Source organism: Lepisosteus platostomus, chromosome 5 (assembly GCF_059453375.1).
Source record: "Lepisosteus platostomus isolate fLepPlt1 chromosome 5, fLepPlt1.hap1, whole genome shotgun sequence".
Lineage (NCBI taxonomy): Eukaryota > Metazoa > Chordata > Actinopteri > Semionotiformes > Lepisosteidae > Lepisosteus > Lepisosteus platostomus.
In genome coordinates, this window is record NC_142615.1 from 31,864,929 (window position 1) to 31,888,523 (window position 23,595).

General features: G+C 47.0%; 2 protein-coding genes, 1 non-coding gene and 1 pseudogene across 3 annotated transcripts in view; 2 read left to right on the plus strand and 2 right to left on the minus strand.

Annotated features, from left to right (window-relative positions):
- LOC148665564 (antigen WC1.1-like) overlaps positions 1 to 23,595 on the plus strand; it is a 589,159-nt gene that overhangs the window by 162,479 nt on the left and 403,085 nt on the right. The gene's annotated exons all lie outside the window — the stretch shown is intronic.
- Positions 3,024 to 3,188, plus strand: LOC148665577 (U1 spliceosomal RNA). Its single transcript, XR_015937286.1, has one exon. It is a non-coding gene; the product is annotated as a U1 spliceosomal RNA (small nuclear RNA).
- LOC148665578 (5S ribosomal RNA) lies at positions 3,786 to 3,904 on the minus strand (annotated as a pseudogene).
- Positions 19,700 to 22,540, minus strand: LOC148665579 (uncharacterized). Its single transcript, XM_088631634.1, has 4 exons — positions 22,390 to 22,540; positions 21,411 to 21,799; positions 20,994 to 21,202; positions 19,700 to 20,342 (listed from the first exon to the last, which is right to left on the minus strand). The coding sequence occupies exons 1-4, from the start codon at positions 22,518 to 22,520 to the stop codon at positions 20,154 to 20,156; spliced, it is 918 nt and encodes a 305-aa protein (XP_088487760.1). The 5' UTR covers positions 22,521 to 22,540; the 3' UTR covers positions 19,700 to 20,153.

The window sequence follows — 23,595 nt, forward strand, 5'->3', positions numbered from 1 at the left end:
ACAACCTGCCAGTTGGTAGTCACGCACTTAGACCAGTAGGCTACAAGACAGCTCGCATAAACAGGCAGGCGAAACAGCCCTACACAGCCCTGCTGCAGTACACGGATATAATCATACCGTTATTAAATTCTTGAGATACGCGATTCCATATTATATTCCCTTTTAATCAAATTCTAAAAGTATGCTTGTTGACTCCAGTATCACGTTAGTTAAAGACTTCGAAGCTTACAATGTTTAGGGAGAAATGGAATACTGGTGTGTATTTTTTTCTTTTCATGATAGGTGTCGCATTTTAAAATCATTTTCGTAGTTAGAAATTATGAAACGCCCTGTTAAAAGCAAGGAAGTTTTTATGCCCGTTGAAGTAAAACAAAATGCCTGACAAAGTATGGCTTGGACAGATTCCAAGTGCTTGTACAAATGTGCTAAAGAAATTATACTTTGAGTATACAGCTTGTCCAAAGTCATCCATTATTAATACTATTAGTAATATCTTCAGTAAAGGCTTTGATGCATAAATATTTCTGATAAAGGTAGGTTGTGTACTTTTGTCCAACTGAGCAATCTTGCTTTCATAAAATATACCAACATTTTAATGACTGATGATTAACATGCTGTAATACACAGTTCAAAATTAAAGGCTCAAATGCTGTACATGAGAGGTTAAGCTCCCCCTGGCGGTTTTACAAGGCGACGCCGGATAGTTAGTCACGTGACACACGTGAACCGCGTGATACCCCGGTGGGCGTGTCGCGGTATGCCGCGAAATACCTCACCCATTTTGAATGGCTGCATCTGTAGAAGCACATGTATCCATAGAAAGTGTATTATACTACTATTTGAGCTACAGTACATAAAAATAATTATATCGTTATTAATTTCTTTAGGTACGTGATTCCATATTATATTCCCTATTAATCAAATTCTAAAAGTATGCTTTTGTTTACTCCGATAACGAGCACATTCACAGAAAATGTTAATATCTTATGACTTTTTACAAAGTATATAAACTTAAGATGGTCAGAAGGAGCATGTAAAAACGTTTCCAAAACGTGGTAAAATCTTACTACATGTAAGACTTTGATGCTTAAAATGTTTAGGAAGAAAGTGGAATACTGGTGTGTATTTTTTCTTTAAACTACCAATACCAGCGATATACAGTTTACACTATATGTTTATGTTCCTAAATTAATATAGTTTATGGTGGTGTATCGTGGTTGTAGAGGTTTGATGGGTTTACTGAGACAATTATTAATTGTAGCAGTAATCACGAGGTTGTTTGTTGTGGCTTTTAGAAAATCAATCGTCAGAACAACTAACAACGCACACACACGGGTTCAATACACGAGATACATTTATTCATATAAATTGTGCACCAAACATATACTAGTCTGCCTCGTATACTAGATACGAGCGGCAGACCTTACTGTGAGGGTTATCAATATACAAGGTATATAATCTCGAAGAGATGCCAACACAAGGAGATACACAACAGAGAATATATGTCAATATATATCGTTCGGTTACCAAATCGCTAATCAGTGTTATTACCCACTGTTACTCTAAACTCGGAAGTAAATACATTACTCATGAATTAAATTGATAACAACTTGTGTTGAGGTACAATTGAATTCTCGAGACACAATGTAGAACATGGGGTTTACTTATCCACTGTGTATGGATTTGGAATTTCCCGGCACGAACACCAAACCAGCTAACAGGCTCTGTTGCAGCCTCTGTTCCAGCGGTTGTCCAATGGGCGTTGTCCCGGCGTCCTCTGGCTACCGGCCAACCAGTTGAGGTACAGCTCGGAGTAGGACGGGCGGAGGAATCTGACTGCGGCGCGCAGGGCAGTCGTTGCTCCGAGGGGATCTACCAGCAGTCCAGCTGGCTAGAAGAAAGTCTCTATGCACAGAGTGTGACCGCGAGTCCTCACAAGTCACTCTTTTGCCTGGGAAGAAGCTAGTTCGTTCCCGGTCCAGCGCTGCTTCTGAATAAGCTATTCAGGTTGTCGACGAGGTTCCAACTGTAGGCTGCCGCTGATCAAGCGGAGCATTCACGTTGGTAAAATTCTGAGTACGTACGGGATCCTCGGCCTTGCGCTTAGAACAAAGTCCAAGTCCCTTTGCAGACAACAGCAGTTGTCACATGATTGTCTCTGAGGATGCGCGAAAATGGCCAAGGAGAGCCCCGATCTGAGCTTGCGCTCCCTTTTTGACCAAGACACAGATGTGTGCTGATTGGTTGAGAGTTTGGCGGGCATTGGAGACCCACGTGGTATTACCACGCCCTGCTAGTCCCTGATTGGTTGATCAAGGTGAGATATGAGTCACTTACTCTTGACACTTAGGAATGCAGTCCAGATGTCCATTTGGCACTCCCTAGACAGATAGGCGCCAATGGATGACCATTGATCATGATAGCCAGGCTTAGCTAAGTGCATCCCCATCTGGGAGCTGTCCTTTATCAAAGGAACCTTAAATCAGCCTGCATGAATACTTTCTCTGTGGCTGCACCACAGAGATGGAAGGTGAGATGGGGCCACATTTAGGACAGCATACCACCACTTAATTCTGTCTTATTAACAAGCATTGCCGCTACAACGGCATCTCTCCTGTCAAACTTCCTCCTGACGTGTTTGGCAGGATCTGGGCCGTGGTGAACAGTGGGAAAGACGCCCTGTGGAGAGTGAGGAACATGGGGCTGTTCAAAGGCATCTAGGTCCCAGTCAAGGCAGCAGGTAGCCTGGCCCTGTTCATCACCCGAGAGAACTATTACCTCAGATATCTGTGGAGAGAAGGGAGGGAGGAAGCAGAAAATCTGTGGGAAATAGAGAGCATAGGTCAATATCTCAAGAAACTGTGAAAAACATTATCATGTTTAAGTAAAGAATGTGATTTACACCAGAAAAAAAGAAATTGTTGCTATGTAACTGGTACCGTGTCAAAATGTAATGAGATGTGATCATATATACTGTTTTAAGTATGTATATTAATGTAAAGCTTTCTAATTTGTGATGTCCTGTATTTTTTTGTGAAAAGAAAATAAAGTTCTTAAAAAATCGATTCACCCAGGGCGAGGCTCGGCCATTGCACTCCGGCTGTGCTGACCCCTGCGAATTTCCCAAATGTGGGAATCTCGACTGCATAATTTCTGGTAGTGGGGGACTGCGTTCGCGCTCTCCCCTGATGTGCTTGGTCCAATATCAGATACGGAAGAGTTACGACACCACGAGCTGCGATAGGATCCCAGTTCGAAAGCCACTGCTGGTTCCCGGTTTCTTTTAGTTAGAGGTCCGGAAAAGCATTTCAAGCTGGTTACACTACTCCTTCCGGACATTCATTCCCTTTTCAAAGTCAGTCGTTTTGCTGTAGTCTGCATTATTAAGGCCAATTTATTTGGTCATGGGGGCCTCGGTACTGTATGCTAATTCTCAAAACAGTTTCACCCGTTTTCTGATTGCTAGGTTCTGTACTAGTGCAGACATGTCAAACAGTGAATGGCTGTACCTCTATTGTATCTGTGCTCAATGAATGAAATCAGTAATAAATGAATATATGTATAGTTATACGAAAATCAAGTGGTTTATCGACTCATCTTCATTTGCAGATTTAGAGGCAGCTTCGATATTCGTTTTACCAATGTTTTTTTTTATATGGGTCACACACATGCCATAGCAACAAAACATCTCTAGAGATGAATCTATAGATCACCTTTCCATCCTCCAGGTTTTCCTCCCAAAGCCTACGGCACCAACGGCGACCCCTGCTGGCCGAGAGAGTAAAAGCTTGCAGCACCTGGTATTCCCTGGTGGTCTCTCATCCAAGCACTAACCAGGCCCAACCCTGCTTAGCTTCTGAGATCAGACGAGATTGGGCACATTCAGGGTGATGTGGCCGCAAGCTAAAGCCATGCCGCCTAACTCGCTACTTGAAGCTGTGTGTGGCTGGGGCTCTGTGCCCCCCGAGCGGGACTGAAGGATCGTTCGTGTGCAACTCTTTGGAAAGGAGCCTCTTTCCAAATCGCATTGCGTACCTGGATGTTGGCGAATGTGCTCCCTTGTGTTGGCTTGTCCCGCACTGGAGGAGAACAAACAAACTGCACGGAGGAGCACAAGGCATGTCTTCACAAGACAAAAACCTCCAGTGCTCAGCACTCTGAAAACATTTCTGGGCTGTCGCGTGTTTATTTCAGCACATAAAGCACACCAGTCCAACACGTCGGCCGGGCGCGCGGTGCCTCCGCCCTCTTGTGGCCTTGCGGCGTCAGAGCAAGAGGCTCCTTCTCGCTGCCTTTCCGATGTGTTGCAGGGCCCCGAGAGGGAACCTGGAGCGCACACTTTGTGGGGGGCGGGGGACCACGTTCGCGCTCTGCCCCCGGTCTCTTGCGTGAGTACTAAATCTCACGGCGCCAGCCAGCGGCCAGGAGACAAGTACAATATCGCGGGACAGGGGGGCCTCGTCATTGATTGTTACATATGAGACGGGGATTAGGAGGAGACCCCGACTGATTGGTAAAGGGGAACACTAACACCAGAGAGACACCCCCGGAGTCTCTTTTTGAGAGACGCCCTTGGATTTCTTAATGGCCAAGGAGGAACGGGACCTCGGTTTTATGCCTCCCCCGAAGGACGGCGCCTGTTTGTGCAGCAGAGTGTCGCCATCAGGATGCTGGGGCATAAGAAAGCCACACAGACCGCAGGGTGAGCGCTCCCTACTGGTCCCAGTCACACCTCTTGCAGGAGCAGCAGCAACCTGAGCTTTTCCGGGGGGAATCTCCCATCCGGGTGCCGGCTAAGCTCACACCTGCTGGGCTGCCGTGGGTGAGCCCAGTCGAGAGTCGCAGGGTGAAATCTAGTCACCGGGGAGAAACAATACAAGCGAAGGATTACTCGGCTCCCAGCACTTGAAAAGACCGAGAAATGACTCATTCCCGCCGGAGCTGAATGTACCTGCATGTGTCGTGTTGTCTACTTTTTGCTGTGGGTGCGGGCCGCTTGCAGGGGCTTGTACAGCTCATACTTACCTGGCAGGGGTGATACCTTGATCAGCCTGTAGGTGGAGTAGTTGGATTGTTTTCTTGTTTTGTGGAAGCAGTGTTTGTTTTTCAGTTTTCGGAATGGTAACCTTTGGATCCCGCAAGAATGCTGTGCGTTTTGAGCTTTTGGATGACCTCTTCATGGACCGTATGCAGTTCAGCAGAAACGTGTTGCAGAAGGAACTTGGCTTTGAACCTCGGCACTTGGATTTCATCTTCGCTCTCCCAGGTCAGAAAGCATTTGAGGTTGTTTTTGCTACCTATTCTCTGTTTGAACAATGTGTGGATGTGTTTGAGGCAAAAAGAGGGAAAGTTCCTGCCCTTGAGAAGATCAAATTGCAGCCTCTGACACAGAGAGAGAGGAAAACGGTGCATGTTATTATGTTCTCAGAACTGGCAAAGACGGAGGACATTCACACCTGGCTTAACCAGTACTGCACCGTCCACCATGGAACTGAGGTTAGAGATGTTGACGGTATAAAAACAGGAGCAAGGAAATTCGAGGTTCGCTTGCTACCTGACAATGTAAATGGAGGCTTAAGGCACCTGCCCTCTACAATCCGGCTGGGCGCCTGCAATGGCTATGTTTTTTATGTGGGACAACCAAAGGTGTGTCGGCGCTGTGGTGCTGTGGGACACCTGGCATCATCCTGCACTGTGAAATGCTGCAAGACCTTTGGGAAACAGAAACATTTAGCCTCTGACTGTTCAATGCTGCCAAAGTGCAATTTATGTGGCTCGGAAGGACACGTTTTTAAGAACTGCCCTCACGCCTATGCCAATAAACTCAAAATGAGAAAGGATGAGGCAGTGCTTGTTTCAGCCAAACCGGCCGAAAAGCCAAAGCAAACAACAAGTCAAGCAAAGAACCCTTGTTGGACAAAGACTCTCAGCCTCCAGGATCAGTCCTGCTGTGGCTCCGGGGCCGGTGGAAGAGAAATCCACTACGCCCCCACAACCGCAGACTGCACCAGACAAGCACGAGGGTTTGAAAACCCCCGAGAACAGCGAGGACCCCTCCCCCACTCCTGCTCCTCAGAACGAGGGCCAGTGTGGGACCCCCCGGTGGAGCGGGTCCAGCGAGGATACCCAGGATTCAGCGGAGCTGCTTTTCTCAGACTCTGCAAGGGCTACAGATGTCCTCCTCTCCTCCATCCAGTCCATCACGGAGGATCTGCAGCAGCTGGTGGGTGAGGGGGAAGAGGAGACTGGTGCATCGGCTGCACCTCTTTCCCCTCAGTGCTCCCAGGAGCTGGACTTGAGGAAAAGGAAAAATGACTCTGTTTTCTCCCTGAGCGAGGAGGAAGGAGAGCATGGCGATGGGGACAGCTGGAACCCCTTCACCCCTCCCTCTACCCTCTTCCTTGAAATGGACTCCGTGAACGCTTTTACTGCTGCCACCCTGATGAAGGCTCATTCAGAGGATGGCTGGCAGGAAATTGGTAAGAAGAAAAAGAAAAAGAAGAAGGTAGCAGGTGAGACAGAAGAGAAATGTGTTTCGTAAAGACTGGTTCCACTTTCTTATGTAATATGGTTCTAAACATAATTTCTCTTAACACCAGAGGTATCAATGACAGAGTTAAATGCCAGTCTGTCTTTGATTACCTCCAGCAGAGAGAGGGAGATGTGTTGATGTTGCAGGAGTGTGCTTTAGCCTATCAAGAGAGGTATAAAAGCTTTGAAGATAGGTGGGATAAAGGGCCTTCTGTTTGGTCAGGGGACAATAACAACAGAGCCTCTGGCGTGGCCATTCTTTTCAAAGAAAAGTATTCAGAGGGTCATAGATGGCAGGTTGCTGTGTGTGGATGTGGAATGGGGGACCGTTAACCTGCGGCTAATCAATGTGTATTGCCCTACTGACGTGGGAGGAAGGGTGGAGCTACTCAAGGCACTCTCCCCCCTATTGTTATGTAGCACAGACGCGATAGTGGGAGGGGATTTTAATTGTATCTTAGAGCACACAGACAGGCAGTCTAGCTCTCCGATAAAATTGGATTCCAGCTCACTGGCCCTGCAAAACTTAGTTCAAGACTTTAAACTCTCAGACACATATAGATGTATATATCCCACAACAGCAGGATATACATGGTCAGGGAGGAATAGCAGCTCCAGAATTGACTATTGCTTTGTCTCAGAGAGAGTGAAAGTTGTTGGGGTCACTCTTCAGCCTGTCTTCTTCTCAGATCATCAGGCTTTAGGGTGTAGAGTGGAACTCCAGGGCAGGACTGTCTTTGGCCCAGGCCTCTGGAAACTCAACACAAAGCTGCAAGAGAACGAGGGGGTAGTATCCCGCTACAAGGAGAAACTATCACAGTGGCTGTCCTTGCAGTGTCTGTACGGGTCAGTAGGAGAGTGGTGGGAGGAGGTGAAGGTGAGGACAAAGGCCTTTTTCGTGGCTGAGGGAAGGAAGCCTGCTGCCAGACAGAGAGGAGTGCTAGCCAGGAAAGAGAGGCAGCTGCAGCGTCTCTACACGATGCTGCACAGTGGCTTCGATGTGCTCGAGGATATCACCCTTTTAAAAAAGGACATCCGGAGCATAGCCGAAGAAAGTAGTCGAGGAGTGCTGTTAAGAAGCAGAGTGCAGTTCTTGGAAGAAAATGAGAAGTGTACTCGCTTCTTTTTCAGGAAAGTGGTAGGCTCCAAGTCTGTCATGGAAAGTGTAGTTGATGAGGAGGGACGAGAGAGAACAGAGCCGAGTGCTATCCTCTCCTGCACCGAGGCCTTCTACTCAAGACTGTACAGCTCTACAGAGGTAAAGGATGAAGAAATTCATTTTTTTACCTCAAAGCTAGAAAATGATTTGAGTGAAGAAGATAGGGAAGTACTTGAGGGGGATTTGACAGTAGAAGAGCTGAGAGGCTATGGACAGCTTACAGAAGGGGAAAACTCCGGGTGCTGACAGGCTCCCTAAAGGGGCGTCTGCTTTTACTACTTGCAGGAGGCAAAACCAACACGTTCTCATACCGGGAGTTGAACGTGGGCCGCCTGGGTGAAAACCAGGGATCCTAACCACTAGACCATATGGCAGCGAGCAACCATGCTGTTCCTGGCATCATGCAAGCAAACTACATAAATACGAGAAAACACACAAGAGAGTTGTCACTCAGAGTGTCGAAGGGTCGATGTATACTGGGGCTCAGTTGAAATGCAACGTCAGGACTTTTCCGAATTATGTCACAGGAAGAGAGCACAGCCTTTTCCGCCCTGTCCTGTGTGTATCGGTAACTCGCCATGATTGTATAGTGGTCAGTACTTTGCGTTGTGGCCGCAACAACCCCGGTTCGAATCCGGATCACGGCAGAATAGGGGCGTCTGCTTTTACTACTTGCACAAATGAAGGCAAAAAAAAGCCAATCGATGTGAACGAACGGCGCTTTACAGAGGAGTACTGCCTGACTGGATTGTTGATGAACGACAGAGGCCACTCCGACCTCTTCTCGGGTTTCTTCAATGACTTACTAAGGATCTTCTTCACATTCGCCCATGCAGGGGAAGCCAGTTACACCAAAGCAAACGCAGGAAAGTGCATTTCAAGCAGAGACCAGGAGGGACTTGTTTACACCGAGAGTGGTTGGAGAACGGAACAATGCGCCCAGCCCTGTTGCTGGAGCCGATTCTTGATGAGATCTTGGGCTCACTAAGAGGCCCCCGCTGGATGCTAATCTTTCTGTTGATCTTGCAGGTCCTGCGCTGCTTTTGTGCCGACAGAGCTCGTCCTGGTCTGTCGGCACAGCCCAATTACAAATGATCAGCTACGCGTACAGAAGGAACGTGCATTTGGTACAAGAGTGCACGAAGGCACCGGAAATACATTGGGAACAAATGACCGGTTGCTCAAGACCTCTGTGAAGTACAGGAGCGTGCAAAACGAGGCTGTTTCCTGAATTCTACAAGAGTGGTTCTACACATTCTACTGGGCCCAATTTCCCCGGTTCAAAACCGGGCGGAAACAGGCCCGTTTCGTTTGTCGCCACGCACACTGTTTGGGGATTCGCCTAGCGCTGTGATCGAGCAGACCCACTCACCTCTTAGTGTGGCGGTATCAGCACAGTGCATGTCGCAGCGCATCCTGCTTTCACTTCAATGCGCGTCCTGATGTACCCCGGTCTCCTGCGTGAAAGGTGGGGATACTCGCCACTATACTAACGAGGAAGACATCGCTTTCTGCTTAGTGTGCAAAACACTTGCAGCATTGTGGGTGCTGTGGTTTAAATGCTATTGGTTTGTGAACAGAATACCCCCATCCCACTGCATTGTGACACATTAAATAAACGCACAAGAAAAAGAGATTCAGAACGCAAAGCTGTGTAAAAAATCGGTTTGAACATCATGGGAGCTGTTTTTAATAAGCTGCTGAGTAAAGAATATTTTAATCTTCCTGCTGTCAGTAGTATTGTGAATATAGTTGACCCTTACCTGAATGAAAACAGAACGTAAAGGAAGGGTTTCAGAATTCAGGCAAAGCTTTATTCCCGTGCTTACAGTCTGAGTAATTGGAGACTGCACTATTCTGTTGCCTATGGTCATATATGGGTTTTTCGCATGAAGCCATATTGAACAGTATTTCTCGCGTTGTGAACTTGTTTATACAGCGGTCCCCCGGGTTCCAGTTAGTGCGTAATTATGCATCGATGAAAAACCGGAGGTTTAAAAAAAGATAATTAACTCACTGATACTTTGATGTAGAGGCTGTGGAAATATCTTTAAAATGCATTTGGTTTGAGGGCGTTCTGTGCTTCCATTGCGAAGATATGGACAAAAGAATATTCGTGCATGGTCAAAAAAATGTCATAAAAACGAAAAAGTAAAGGCTGAAAAAGCATTCACAATGTATTTTATACACAAACAAAGTATTCTCGCAACTCTAAGAGGTTTCGTGTAAACGCTGCAGGCGTGCCAAAATCGTTTTCGAACTTCAAGCTAACTTTACCCCGGTCTCTGCAGTGCCCCCTGCCTAAAGTGACGGGTCCCTTTCTCAGCCCGAATCACAAGTGAGACACCAGCAGTGGTCCTTTGCAGGTTTCTGTAGTATAGCAGTTATTACGTACCCCTACCACACGAAAGGTCCCCGGTTCGAGACCAGGTAGAAAAACACAGCCTCTTTTTGCACGCTCCTGTACTTCACAGAGGTCTTGAGCCACCGGTCATTTGTTCCCAATGTATTTCTGGTGCCTTCATGCACTTTTGTACCAAATGCACGTTCCTTCTGAACGCGGAGCTGATCATTTGCAATTGGGCTGTGCCAACAGACGAAGACGAGCTCTGTCGGCTCAAAGGCAGCACAGCACCTGCAAGAACAACAGAAAGATTAGCATCCAGCGGGGGCCTCTTAGTGAGCCCAAGATCTCATCAAGAATCGGCTCCAGCAACAGGGCTGGGCGCATTGTTTCATACTCCGACCACTCTCAGTGTAAACAGGTCCATCCTCCTCTATAAAGCACCGTTTGTTCACATCGATTGGCTTTTTTTTGCCTTTATTCGTGCAAGTAGTAAAAGCAGACGCCCCTATTCTACCGTGAGCCGGATTCAAACCGGGGTTGTTGCGGCCACAACGCAAAGTACTGACCACTATACGATCACGGCGAGTTACCGATACACACGTGGCAGGGCGGAAAAGGCTGTGCTCTCTTCGTGTGACATAATTCGGAAAAGTCCTGACATTGCATTTCAACTGAGCCCCAGTATACATCGACTCTTCGACACTCTGAGTGACAACTCTCTTGCATGTTTTCTCATATTTATATAGTTTGCTTGCATGACCCCCTGGGACAGTGTGGCTATATAGTCTAGTGGTTAGGATTCCTGGTTTTCACCCATGCGGCCCGGGTTCGACTCCTGGTATGGGAATATGTCAGTTTTACTTCCTGCTTTCTAAAAGATCAGCACCATGTACGAAGGAGCCGCATTAAAACCACTCAAACGTGCAAAACATGCGAGAAGCGGTGGCGCTTGTTTCCAACTGAGGACCTCTCACGTGTGAGACGAACTGATCATCGCTGCACCTGGGAAACCTGCAGGAGGTGGGAGGGTTACTCTGGTAGACAGTGCTGACCTTGGCAATAGGATTTATACTCTCCAAGATGATATTTGCACTTTCCGGAGAGGAGATTTTCTCCACTTCAGTAGCCCGATTTCGTCGTTTGTGTGGAGAGGGCTGTAGAATGTGGCGCCGCCTTTCCTGCTCTGTCCATGACAGGCGTGCTGGTCTCTGGAGAGAGAGCACGGTCCATCAGCGCACTCCAATAAAGGCACTGGAAGCAGCTGAATGGACCTGCCTTTAGCACTCAGTAGTGATAACACTGTTGATATAGACAGAGAAGAAATGTAAGATGAATTGATGATCTAAGCTAAAATAGCTCTAACACCCCTCCTGTAACAGTTTTCGTATTCATAGCAAGTAATATTCTTTTTCAACCCCGAACGTAGCTTTTGCATTAAATGTTATGTAACCATTATCAATTTTGGTAGCTTCTGGAGAGCACACTTTTCCAAACTTAAGCTTATAAGAACTTTATTTAAGACGCACCATGGCCAAGAATCGTTCATCGGGACTAGGATTAACATCAATTGAAAGTACTCCAAAATAAAGGATTTGACCGAAAAATTAAAAGAGTAGACAAGTATTAAAACAACACCATAACTTCTTGACTTCCAATCTCTTTCCTGGTTCAGGCCATGTAAAATGACATAATCAGTGGAGTCATGCCGAGGTTGTGAGTTTAAGCCTCACCTGGAGCAGCCATGTTTTCTGTCTTGACAGGTAAACAGTGTTTTGTGTTATTTGCTAAATGGAGAGAGGATTCTGTGTTAATTGGATCCTCCTGGGAGTGGTCAAGATGAGACGTTCACGAGGCTGGTGGTAAATATCCTGTCCAGGAATATCGGGGCTGTAGGGGGTCAGATCTATAGATGTAGTAAACACATTAGTGGAGACGCTGTGTCTGCTCTCTGTGTGAGAGCCGGGCAGGAAGAAGAATCTGTGGTCTGGGAAGAAGAGACACTCTTCAGAAGAGCGGCGCTTCTCACAGGAGAGAATGAAAACAAAATCTTTTTCAGGGACGCTGATTGTTCTCTTTTGACCTCATGATGCAACAGTAGCGCGTCTGACTCCAGATCAAAAGGTTGCGTGTTCAAATCAAGTTGAGGTCAGCTGATGTGCTTACAGGTTCTGCTGGTGCTGAACCTGGAGATCACACCACATAGGAAATCTGAATGAAATAACAGAGCAGTACAGAACACGCAGTCAGGAGCTTATGCAGCGAATCATTTTGAAAAGGCACACTGCACATCCGCGGAACATGACGTTCGACTTTAGAGTCAGTAACATCAGAGATTGGAAGTTTCAGGCCTCTTTTTTATTACAGGTTCAAGCAAACCTGAAAGTTAGGGAGTGTTTGGTCACATTTGTATGAAAAAGTGTCTGAAGCCTGTAATTATTATTTGCCCTTTTTTAATTGTGTTTGAAAATCACTCCCATGTACCAAGACCCAGTATATTCATGTTTACTTAAATGACTAACGCTATTGTACATTAGCTGGTGTTTTTTGTAACGATTTGCTATTTCATGCAGGAAAGAAAGGGAACCAGACCCAACGTTTGCTTTCAGGTGCGGTCTATTTACATAACGGACATCTATTTCTGAGGAGCCTGATTTAAATCACACAACCCCGGTAGAAGTCGAATCGACAATCTTATAAACCGAAATCAGACGCGTTATCCATTAAACCACTATCCCGTCACATAAATGAATTGCGCTTTGGTGAGTTCAGTGCCGCTATTTGTACACTACCACATCTACATTTTCTAAGTGAGAAAAGTATTTTCTATACTTTTATCAGTTTTAAAAAATCATCACTTTTAAACAGACAAAGCATTTATGTGTCGCTCTGAATTTCTAATTGATTTAGAATTCAAAGAAAATAGCGTTTTGTTCCACAACTGCGTGAAATTATCACGTCTTTCACTCTACTTCTCTCTTGTAGTAAAGCAGACCTTGCTAGGTGAGTATTTGCTCCGTTAAATTAGGTCACTTTTCATGTTAACTCACTTCTTCTAAACACAACATTTCCTGGTGCACGTTTTCTCCATAAAAAAAGACATTTTCACTAACATGATTTCTGTTTTTTTTCATCAAATAGTACAGAAAGTACAGAAAGAAGAAAGAAGAAAGAAAGGAAACGTGTCGTAAATGAACTCTGTCACCCGTGGAAGATGTCAAGCGCATTGGACATGAAAAGTGCCCGATAAAATCCATTTCTCGTCGTTTCTCTTACAGTCAGGGATCCTATTGCGTGTAAAGGAGGCAATGTTCTCAGCGCTTACTGAACGCAGGCTCAGAGCGGTGTGTCCAAGCGGCAGTAAAAGAGGAGAATTCTGCCGGCACCGTGGCTTAGTTGGTTAAAGCACTTGTCTAGTTAACGGAAATCCTGGCTCCAAATCCCAGCAGTCCATCGCCTGTGTTGCACTGGACACCCTGTAGATCATCAAAAGCGTACTGAGGTCCTTGGTAATGAAATTGCCGGATAAAAGCCATTTCACATCCTTTCTCAACTTGCTCAGCGAGCAGGCTCACCGCACACTGAAGGAAGATGTGACAGAGTGTCCAAGTGGCTGTAAAAGGACAACACTTTGCTGGCGCTGTGGCTTAGTTGGTTAAAGTGGCTGGGTAGTAAACAGGAGATTCTATGTTCAAATCCCAGTGGTGCCTTTCTTCCTGTTTTCTCGCACCATTTATTGTTATAGACAACATGGTTCTGCATTATGTTTAAAGGAAGTGTTCATTTCATTTTTGGCACAACTTGTTTTTCAAGAAATCCACACATTGCGAAAGATAAAGTGCTCATCTTTCTTATCAATGCAAAATAATTACTGCCAGCTGGCAAGAAAATGACAACGATTTGTTTTAACTTAAGCCAAAAATCTGTGAATGTAGAAAAAATACGACATGTGTCAGTTTCTATGCCACACTCAGTCAGGGTGTCCTTCAGTTAAACACAATGTTGGTAGATCAAACGCACCCAGAGACACACTTTGAATTAATCCGATCTAAACATTACCATCTCTAAATGTGATTGAGTTTCTTTCCACGTCCTTAGCCATCTTGATGTTTGCAGAGATTTTCAACTTTTGACACGAGTCAAACTACAAGTAAATAGTTGAGTACCTAAGTCAATATTACCGGGAATGTGAATATAAATGTAAACATCAATATTTCTTCTGTCTCCTGAGAAACACAAGTATAGAGTCAAAACACAATAAATAATGCTAAAAAATTATTCAGTTAACACCCAGATGTGACAAAACACATTTAAGACTTACATCCCCTTTAAATACAGATGCAGCCATTCAAAGTGCGCGGTACAGACACGTACCGCAGGTAATTGGCTGCGGTATCATGACGCAAGATGACGTGGTTCGTGATTGGTTGACCGACAGGAGCACTCGTTGTCCGTTGGTCTGTCGTAGAAAGACTTACTGTAAACGTCTTTACTGTGCCCGTTGTAGATATTGAATTTTACCACTGAAGGGAAATCTTAGTAACTGAGCATAAAAAGAATAGGAGCATAATGTAACGCGTGTGAAGGCCATAAACTATATTAATTTTGGAACATAAACATACAGTATATAGCTGGTCTTGGTACTTTAAAGAAAAAAATACACACCAGTATTCCATTTCTCCCTAAACATTTTAAGCTTCGAAGTCTTTAACTAACGTGATACCGGAGTCAACAAGCATACTTTTAGAATTTGATTAAAAGGGAATATAATATGGAATCGCGTATCTAAAGAATTTAATAACGGTATGATTATATTCGTGTACTGCGACAGGGCTGTGTAAGGCTGTTTCGCCTCCCTGTTCATGTGAGTTGTCTTGTAGCCTACTGGTCTAGGTGTGTGACTAACAACACACAGGTTGTGTGTTCGAATCCAGCTGGTGCTGGCCTTTTCTTTTAACAAACATTTCTTCGAAAAAATAGAATAGCGATAATATGGACAATCAATTGACTTTTATATTTCAAAATATCGCAACATGATCGATATTTGCGATTTTTTGAACATATCTTCCCTTCTGACAGCGGTTCCTGCTTCTATTGTGTGTGTGTGCAACAAATTTTTATAGAGAAATGGAGGCTGGATAGTATGCGTTATAATATAAACATTTATATTGATTTAAATCATGTTCTGATTTAAATCGCAAACGTGTGTTTAATTATGTGTCAGGTGGGTCCGTGCAAAGCTGTGCACCGCATCTGCTGCCGCAGGTCCCACTCGTAGTCCGGTCCAGCCAGCGGTGCCGACCCATCTCCGGGCGGTGGGCCAAAGACCAGGTCCACCGGGGTTCGCATTTCCCGGTCCAGCATGAGTGAGGCCAGGGTACACCCGGTAGATTCCTGGACTGCGGTCCGATAAGCCCAGAGCTCGAGGGGGAGGTGGCAGTCCCAGTCGCGTTGGTACTGGGACACCAGGGAGGCCATCTGGGTGGCGAGCGTCCGATTAAACCGCTCCACAGACCCGTCGCTCTGGGGATGCAGCGGGGTGGTCTGCGTCTTAGTGATCCCCAGGCGCTGGCACACTCTGGCGAAGACCTGGGACTCCAAGTTACACCCCTGGTCACTGTGTAACTCCTCCGGCACCCCCAGTCTAGCAAACATCCCCTCCAGTAGTGCATTGGCCACCGTGGGGGCACTCTGGTCTGGGAGGGCATAGGCCTCAGGCCACTTCGTGAAATAGTCCATTGCTACAAGGACATAGTGGTTTCTGGCCTCGGTGCACGGAAACAGGCCCAAAACGTCCACCCCCACCCACTCCATAGGAGCCCCCACCTGGTGTTGTTTTGGGTTAGGTGAGAGGGCCTTGAGAAAGGCCTGGAGAGCCATCTCCCGCTGCGCCTCCTGGGGGAAAGCTGGGTATCCTCGGCGGGCGAAGAACATGACATCATGCAGGCACCGGTCTTCACAGCGCTCTCCGGACCTGGTGTCGGGGAGGATGCCAGGCCAGAGTAGGGTTACTGATGAACCAGTGTCGAGCAGGGCCAGGCAGGGTCGAGCAGGGCCTCGAGGTACAGGCCCCGGCTACAGCCGACTCACCCCATGGTGGCGTGCAGGGTGCCGGTCTTCACAGCGCTCTCCGGAGCGGGGTTTGAGGTGTACCAAGGGCGGCCATCCCCGCGCTGAGCCGCCCCGTTCCCGTTTCCCAAAGCCGATCTAGGTGTGCGAGGCTCTGGGGCCCGGGCTCGGTGTCCCCTCTTCCTGCAGCGTTGGCAAAACAGCTTGCGGGGCTGTTCCGCGGGGGTCGCTGTGCAGGCTGGCTCCTCTTCCCCCTCACTGGACTCCTCCGTCGCTGCCTCGGTCTGCTGGCAAAACAAACAAAACCACACAAAAACCAAACACAGGCTATACACATGAGGAGACCGACAGAACACTTACACATGGCTAGGGTGGTAACTCGTTAACTTCGGGCTATACACTTATAGAGCTATACAGGACACTAAAACTACTATCACAATATTTACCCTCAGACTCCCCCCGGCTACAACTCCCAGCCTGCTCCGCAGTACTATGAGCGCCTAGGTGCGCTTCCTCCTCACCACTGGGCGAGGGCATTAAAGTATTATGCTATTGGCTTGTTTGTTTATTACCAAATAGATTCACTGCTGTAAAAACAAACTTTATAGTTGTGTTCAGAGGCTATTGGGAATCTTTTGCATTTGCAACGTTTTTTTAGGAATACGTATTTTGTTTGTGGCAATGTACACTTTGTAGTGTTAAACGAGGACTGCTGCCCCAGTGTCTCCGTCTCAGAAGAAATTATTGAGGGTACTGCAAAATGTGAGAAATTCTGAGACCTTCACGAATTTGTGAACGTTGTGCAAGGCCTGTATGGTCGCCATGTTTGTGGAGATCAATGCAAGGCTGCTGTCATCACGGGTGAGAGCTCGTGAGAATTGTGATGTAGGGGCTGCCCTTCCTGCTGACTGGTCACTGTGGGGTCAGTTGTAATGAACTGAAAGCAGCGCCCCAAACTGGAGTTCAGCCTTAAGACTAGTAGCAACAAATGTGGCCACTGAAATTAGCTCCCTGTTTAACTTGAATTGCCTTTAGTGTTGACAGCATGAAGTCTGCAGAATAATTTCTTGCTTAGAATGTTTTTTCTTTCCAATTACAATGATTTTTTTTCCCTTTTGTCTGTTTGCATATCATACATCAGCTCCACTGTTATACTCCTGTTTTTTAAATTATTTCATATATTTTCTCCTGTGATTCCTCATATGGTTACATTAATTACGGGTTTTCTTATCCATTCAGCCCTGTTTGCTGGGTTTTTAGATGGTCTAATTTCCAGTTTCGTCTCCTATATGTTCCGATCATTTGATCGGAGCTCTTCTGAAAAAAGGTCTTTACACCCTGTATCATTCACACCACACTGTCTTGCAGACAGTAGCTGCGGTCACCCACTTTATCTATCTCTGGAGCTGTAATCGAGAGCATTATCAGATATGGTATTTCAGTGTGGTTCGGACATCTATCAGTTCATTTTAAATGGCAAATGACCAGCCTCATCCAGACAGCTTTCAAGGTCAAGGGAGTGAAACAGCAGCCCTCCCTGCAGGCCATCTTTGAAAAATCCCTAATCAGACAGGCAGGAAAAATGATATCAGATCCTTCCCACATCCTCAACCCTGAATACCAACTTCTTCCTTCTGGCAAACATTTCAGGGCTCCCAAATGTAAGTGAAACGGATACAAACATTCCTTTGTCCATTATGCATTACAGCTGTCAACACAAAAATGTCAAGGATAAACAATTTTGACTCTTACAACCCACTTGGGTGCAATATGTTCTGTGATGTGTTATAAACGTTACATGCCGTTATGTGTTCTACTGTACATGTGCAATAGAATAATGGGCAATGTCTTTCTAATTTATTGTAATAGTGTAACGCTTACGGCCGACAGACACTGTGTAAGAGCTGGCTTACCAGAGCGTTGACGTCGCCGCCCTTCCCTGTGATAGCAGGACTACAGCTACTGGGCTGTAGAGAGATCTCTCTTTGGCTCACCGGGCTGGGTCCCTGCTGAGCGATGTGGGAATTCTGGGTTTGAGCCCCTGATGGTGGGGGGGCGACCTAAACCCCTGTTGTGTTACAATAGTGTAATGTGCAATGATTTCCTTTTCTTCTCTCTTTCTTATTTTGCATGCTATTTAAATGTACAGGAGTGCTGGTTGTCTATAAAAAAATTGCCTCAGGGGACAATAAAAGTCTTATCTCTTTGCTGGAATATTTTTTCCCAACTGTTGAGAGAATTGAAGTGTGAAAGAGCGTGAGGTGTTAAAGTAGCTCCTGTCAGGTTTATTATATTGCTGTTGCTTTGTTTGAATATACTGTTATCTGTTGTGGGAATTAAAAAAAAAATCATCTGTGTTAGTGTGGGCGTTGCTCTGTAAATGGCTGAATTAGCTTTTAACTCATCATTCTGTATGGTACAAAACAGAGCAGAAGATAGATAAGAATAAGATAAGATTGATCCCGAAGGGAAATTGATGTGCTACAGCAGTCCAAGACAAGCCAAAAAAAACAGACACCAGAATAGATGAAAAATTAAAATGCGTACAACAATACAAAATAAATATAAAATATAAAAAAATCACTTAAATAGAAATATAAAAGACTCTTTTCACAGGTCCCAGGCTCTTACACAGTCGGGTCTCTCTGGGGGACGGCGTTTATTTGAACATCTCTCCAGGCTCCGTTCTTGCGCCTGTGTCTTCTGTAAGTCTCTCTTTCAGCGAACTCAGAGCAAGAGCTGCTGCCCTCTAGTTTTTACTGAAGTAGGGGGACGAACTGACATCACCTCTTCATGCGGTTTAAGCAGCTGGAGTCACATTAGAACGTCCCCAGATAGGGTGGACATAATATGGTCGCTACTGTCATGAGTCTGTTATGCAGCTGTCGCTGGGAACATTTTAATATTTAACTGAAACTGCTTTCCAGTGAACATTAATACATGCGTGAACTAATACGAATGTCATTTAGTAACGGCGAACTTCACTGTCTGTCTTTGTTCGTAGCTGTATTACAGCTGGTGAATGTAGAGCCATGTGCGATGTGAGGGCGTGGTGTGTGAGAGTGGGTTTTCAAAGATCGTGGGGAGCAGAGTGATCTGAAATGAAGGAAAGGCACGTTTAACTGGGGTGTAAACCTGAAATGTGTTCGGTCACCTCTGAGTGTCAGTTGAATAGATGTGTTGTCTTTTGTTATTTGGATGGGACTCCACCCTCTTGGCTCTCAGGGTAAAGCAGGGATATGGAGAAAAGGTTGTTTAGTCAAATGGAATGGTACGTTTTTGGAGAGAAGCCAGGGTCTCGGCTTCCACCACAGGGCTGGTCGGCTTGTTCCACACCCCTGCCCCCCTCTGTGTACAGAAGACCCTCCTGTCCTGACTGGAGAAGCTCACCAAGCTGTGTCTGGAGAGAAGCGAAGGAATAAGCTTCAACAACACGGCCGGGCAGCTTGTTCCCCAACCCCACCACCCTCTGTGTACAGAAGAGCTTCCTGTCCTGACTGGAGGAGCTCACCCAGCTGTATCTGGAGAGAAGCCAGGGTATCGGCTTAAACCACAGGGCTGGGCAGCTTGTATCACAGATGGCAAAGGAATCAGACTGCTCCCATCTAGACCATTTTATTGTGCAGTTCCATTATTTCATGCCATACAGATGGGGATCAGGCACATGAATTACACCGTGTGTGGGGGATCCCAAGTATGACATTGTGGAGCTATGTGACAGTCACCCCCCTCACTTAAGCTGTCCAATTTCCATTAATGAACATAGTCAAAAAGGTGCATTTGAAATGTTCTGCAGTCACACTAGAAACATGGACATAACCAAACCCCCCTGCTGTAGATTAGCAACACCCTAGCCTTGATCCTACTCTGCATGATAACCCCTCACTAGAACCCCAGGAGCAGGGAAAAGCGATTCCCATCCTCCATGACATCATAAATCACCACATGACATCATCAAGAAACTAGACAGATGGCCAAGCAGGGACCCCATTATAATGCAGGAAGCGCAGAGGCCGTGAGAGAGCTCTTCCTGGTCCTTGTCCTCCTGCCTCAGACTCCGATGGCCATGTCCTGGGGGAGGCTCAGCTGCTCCAGTTCTTGCAGGGCCCGGTCGTACTCCCTCTGCAGCTGCTCCGCAGACAGACTGGAGGGGCGCAGGGCCAGGAAGCTGTAGGCGTCTTCGCAGTGAGAGAACTTCTCCCCCACACTGGAGCAGCAGGCACACAGCACCTGGAAGGACTGCAGTGTGCGTGTGCGTGTGCGTGTGCGCAGATCAATTGTGTGTATGTGTTGCATTGATGTACACAGTACAAATGTGTAGTGTGTATACAGTATAGTTGGGTGTAGAGTGTGGTTGTGTGTATTGTGTATACAGATCAGTGGTGTGTAAAGTGTGTATGCATTGATGTATGTAGTACGAATGTGCATGCATGTGTAGTGTGTCGTTGTGTGTATTGTGAATACAGATCAGTTGTGTGTACAGTGTGTGTATGCATTGTGACGATGTGTACAGTATCAATGTGTGTGTGTGTGTAGTGTGTATGCGTTGTGTTGATATATATAGTACGAATGTGCATGCATGTGTAGTGTGTATACAGTATAGTAGGGTGTAGAGTGTGATTGTGTCAGATCAGTTGAGTGTATGCATTATGTTGGTGTGTACGGTGCCATTGTAGTCAGAATGTGTGTAGTGTGCATTTGTGCACAGTGTGTAGATGTGTGGAGAAAAATGGCAGTTATTAACTCTAAAATGAATGACTGTCCTAAAATATCATAGTTTCCTTATTTCCAGCTACTGTAGACAGCTACCCTTCTGACTGACGGAGGCTCCCACTGAAATTCTTGAGAGAAAATCACACCACCGATCTGCCCCCCTGCCCCTCCACCCACCTGCTCCGCCTCAACCAGGCTCTTCAGGTACTCCTCCTTGAAGTCCTGGATGTAATCCAGGAAGCTCTCTCCCGCCTCTGTCTTCTGCCCCAGGCTGGCAATGGCCACCCGGGCCGTGTCGCAGAAGTTGTGCAGCCTCAGCAGGATCTGCTGGACGCGGGACAGGCAGCGCTGCACCTCCTGCAGCTGCTTGGGCTTCCCAAGCTTCCCTGAGGGAGAGGGAGAGAGGGAGACGGGTGGGAAGCAAGCAACAGGCACAAGGCAGGGTTCACCCTGGACAGGACAGCAGTCCATCACTCACACACCCTGGACAGGACGGCAGTCCATCACAGCACACACACACAGACACACACATACCCTGGACAGGACACCAGTCCAGGACCAGGCATGGACACCCCCCTCAATCGGCACGCTTACCTATTTCCACCAGCACCTGGGAGTAGACGGCCTGCATGCGGTTAAGCTCAGCCGCGTTGTCCCAGATCTCCCGGGTGAGGCAGTTGTCCTGCCCGTAGAGGTGGCGCAGCTCGCCCTCCAGGGCGCTAAGGCGGGCGTTGTTGCTCTTGTCACTGTAGGCCCAGCAGCCGCCCTGGCGCCGCCTCTTCTCCACCAGCTTGTCCTGGATCTGCCGGCCCACCCGGGCCTTTTCCTCGTTCAGGTGGGCCAGCCGGTCCTTCAGGGCGTGGGCATGCGCCCGCAGTGCCTCCGCCTCCTGCGTCTTCTTCTCCCTCTCCTGCTGCTCGCTCTCGCGGACCGCCTTCACATCGCTGCAGGTGCTGGCCACGCTGCTGTTCAGGCTCTCGTACCTGCGGTCGAGAGAGAGAACAGGCAGGAGGAACTGAGTCTCTTTAGTCTGAAGGGAAGGTCCCACACTGACAGGCCGGAGAAACTGAGTCTCTTTAGTCTGAAAGGTGTGTCCCACACCGTCAGGCTGGAGGAACTGAGTCTCTTTAGTCTGAAGGGAGTGTAAAACTTTCTGAAAGCGTTTGAAAGCGGAGAACAGAAAACACCTCTTTGCACAAAGTGTGGTGGGGGTGTGGAACAACCTGCCCAGCTCTGTGGTTGAAAACTGGCTACTTTCACACCATTGCAGCCTCAGATCCATTAACCAATAATACAGGCTAGACCGGTTAGAAATGAAAAAGATGACTTGGCCCTTCTTATGTTCTCACGACAGAAAAACGAGTGCCTTGGGGGGGGAACGAACGTGAGACTTGACGTATCGTTCAATAGCCTTTATCCATTTGCACAGCTGTTCAGTTCAACCCTTCCATCTTGAGGCTGACTGAACTCCGATTAAAATGATGAGAATGATATTTAACCCCCTTCCCCAAGAGAGCATCAACAGACCCAGCAGTCGCAGCTGGAATTCCCCAGAGAAAATAAAGATGCGTACTTTTCCACGACGTTCTGCACGTCGGAGCACATCTTCTGGATCAGGGTCTTGGACAGCTCCAGGCTGACCCGGGCCGACTGCATTTGCTGGTCCCTCACCGCCTGCCGAATTGCTGGGAACACCCGTTTCATGATGTCGGTCCCCACGTTGGCACACTTCGGGGGGGGGGAAGAACCGGAAATGAGAGAGAAAGGTAAAGTTACTTGTTCCCTACCCCCACCACCCTCTATGTACAGAAAAGCCTCCTGTCCTGACTGGAGGAGCTCACCCAGCTGTGTCTGGAGAGGAGCCAGGGCATCGGCTTCAACCACATGGACTGGGCAGCTTGTTCCACACCCCATCCTTTGTGTACAGACGTGCTGCCTCCCCCCCCCCCCCCCATCAGTTTTAAATACACTGAGGAGAGCGTTCAAATGCAGCTGCCTCGGCTGCTGCAGGAAAAGCTCGTCCCAGAAACAGGGAGGAAAGAGCCGGGAGTTTGCGCCATTCCCGAAGGAGGAACCACAGCGCTGTTTTCACTTAAATCCAAAAATAAAAAATAATTTTCTAGAACATCGATGAGGAAATGGTGGTAACGGAGATCTAATAAGCGGGTCTTTTAGTAGTAACGAGTAACTTTTTTTACTAGTTGTTTGAGGACGCCTCATTGTTGAAGAGGGCCGAGTGGCTGATAATTCGGCTCTTTTCCGCCAGAGGGCGCCCCAAGTCCTATCAGACTTTCATCAGGTCTACGCGTTCCCACACCTGAAGCCATTTGGACATAAGGAAGAGATTCCCGAGGATAATATAACCACCCGCGGCTGTTTTGGCGGGCATTCATTTTCGATTTTGTAAATTAGATCTCACTTGACGCTGCTCAAGAACGTCATCCTTGATTTTCTCAGACTTCCGTCCTTATAATATAACGGGATGAGAAGTTCCTTCGTTTAACAGCGTCTGATCTTTAAGCCGACTTGTCACATGGCATGCAGTCGGTGATCCTTTTTTCGACCTCGGAGGTACCAACACACCTACCTTTGTTCTCCGCCATTTTTGTTGCTGATCTTCTTAACTTCTGGAAAAGAGAGAGACGAAGATCAAAATGTTTTTTTTTTTTAATAGCTTGGTTTCTCCCTCCCTCGTCTTTTAAAAAAATCTGTGGTCAGTATCTGCTCTTCCTTTCCCTGCATCTCTGTCACCCTAAGCGTCACCCAGGCGGGGCTCCAC

Bases quoted from the DNA above. Each gene is read 5' to 3' on its own strand.
- LOC148665579 (XM_088631634.1), bottom strand. From the start codon at position 22,520: ATGAAACGGGTGTTCCCAGCAATTCGGCAGGCGGTGAGGGACCAGCAA. The intron at 21,800-22,389 runs GTACGCATCTTT...TCTCGACCGCAG, and splicing joins GTGCAGAACGTCGTGGAAAA to GTACGAGAGCCTGAACAGCA. The intron at 21,203-21,410 runs GTAAGCGTGCCG...CCTCTCCCTCAG, and splicing joins CCAGGTGCTGGTGGAAATAG to GGAAGCTTGGGAAGCCCAAG.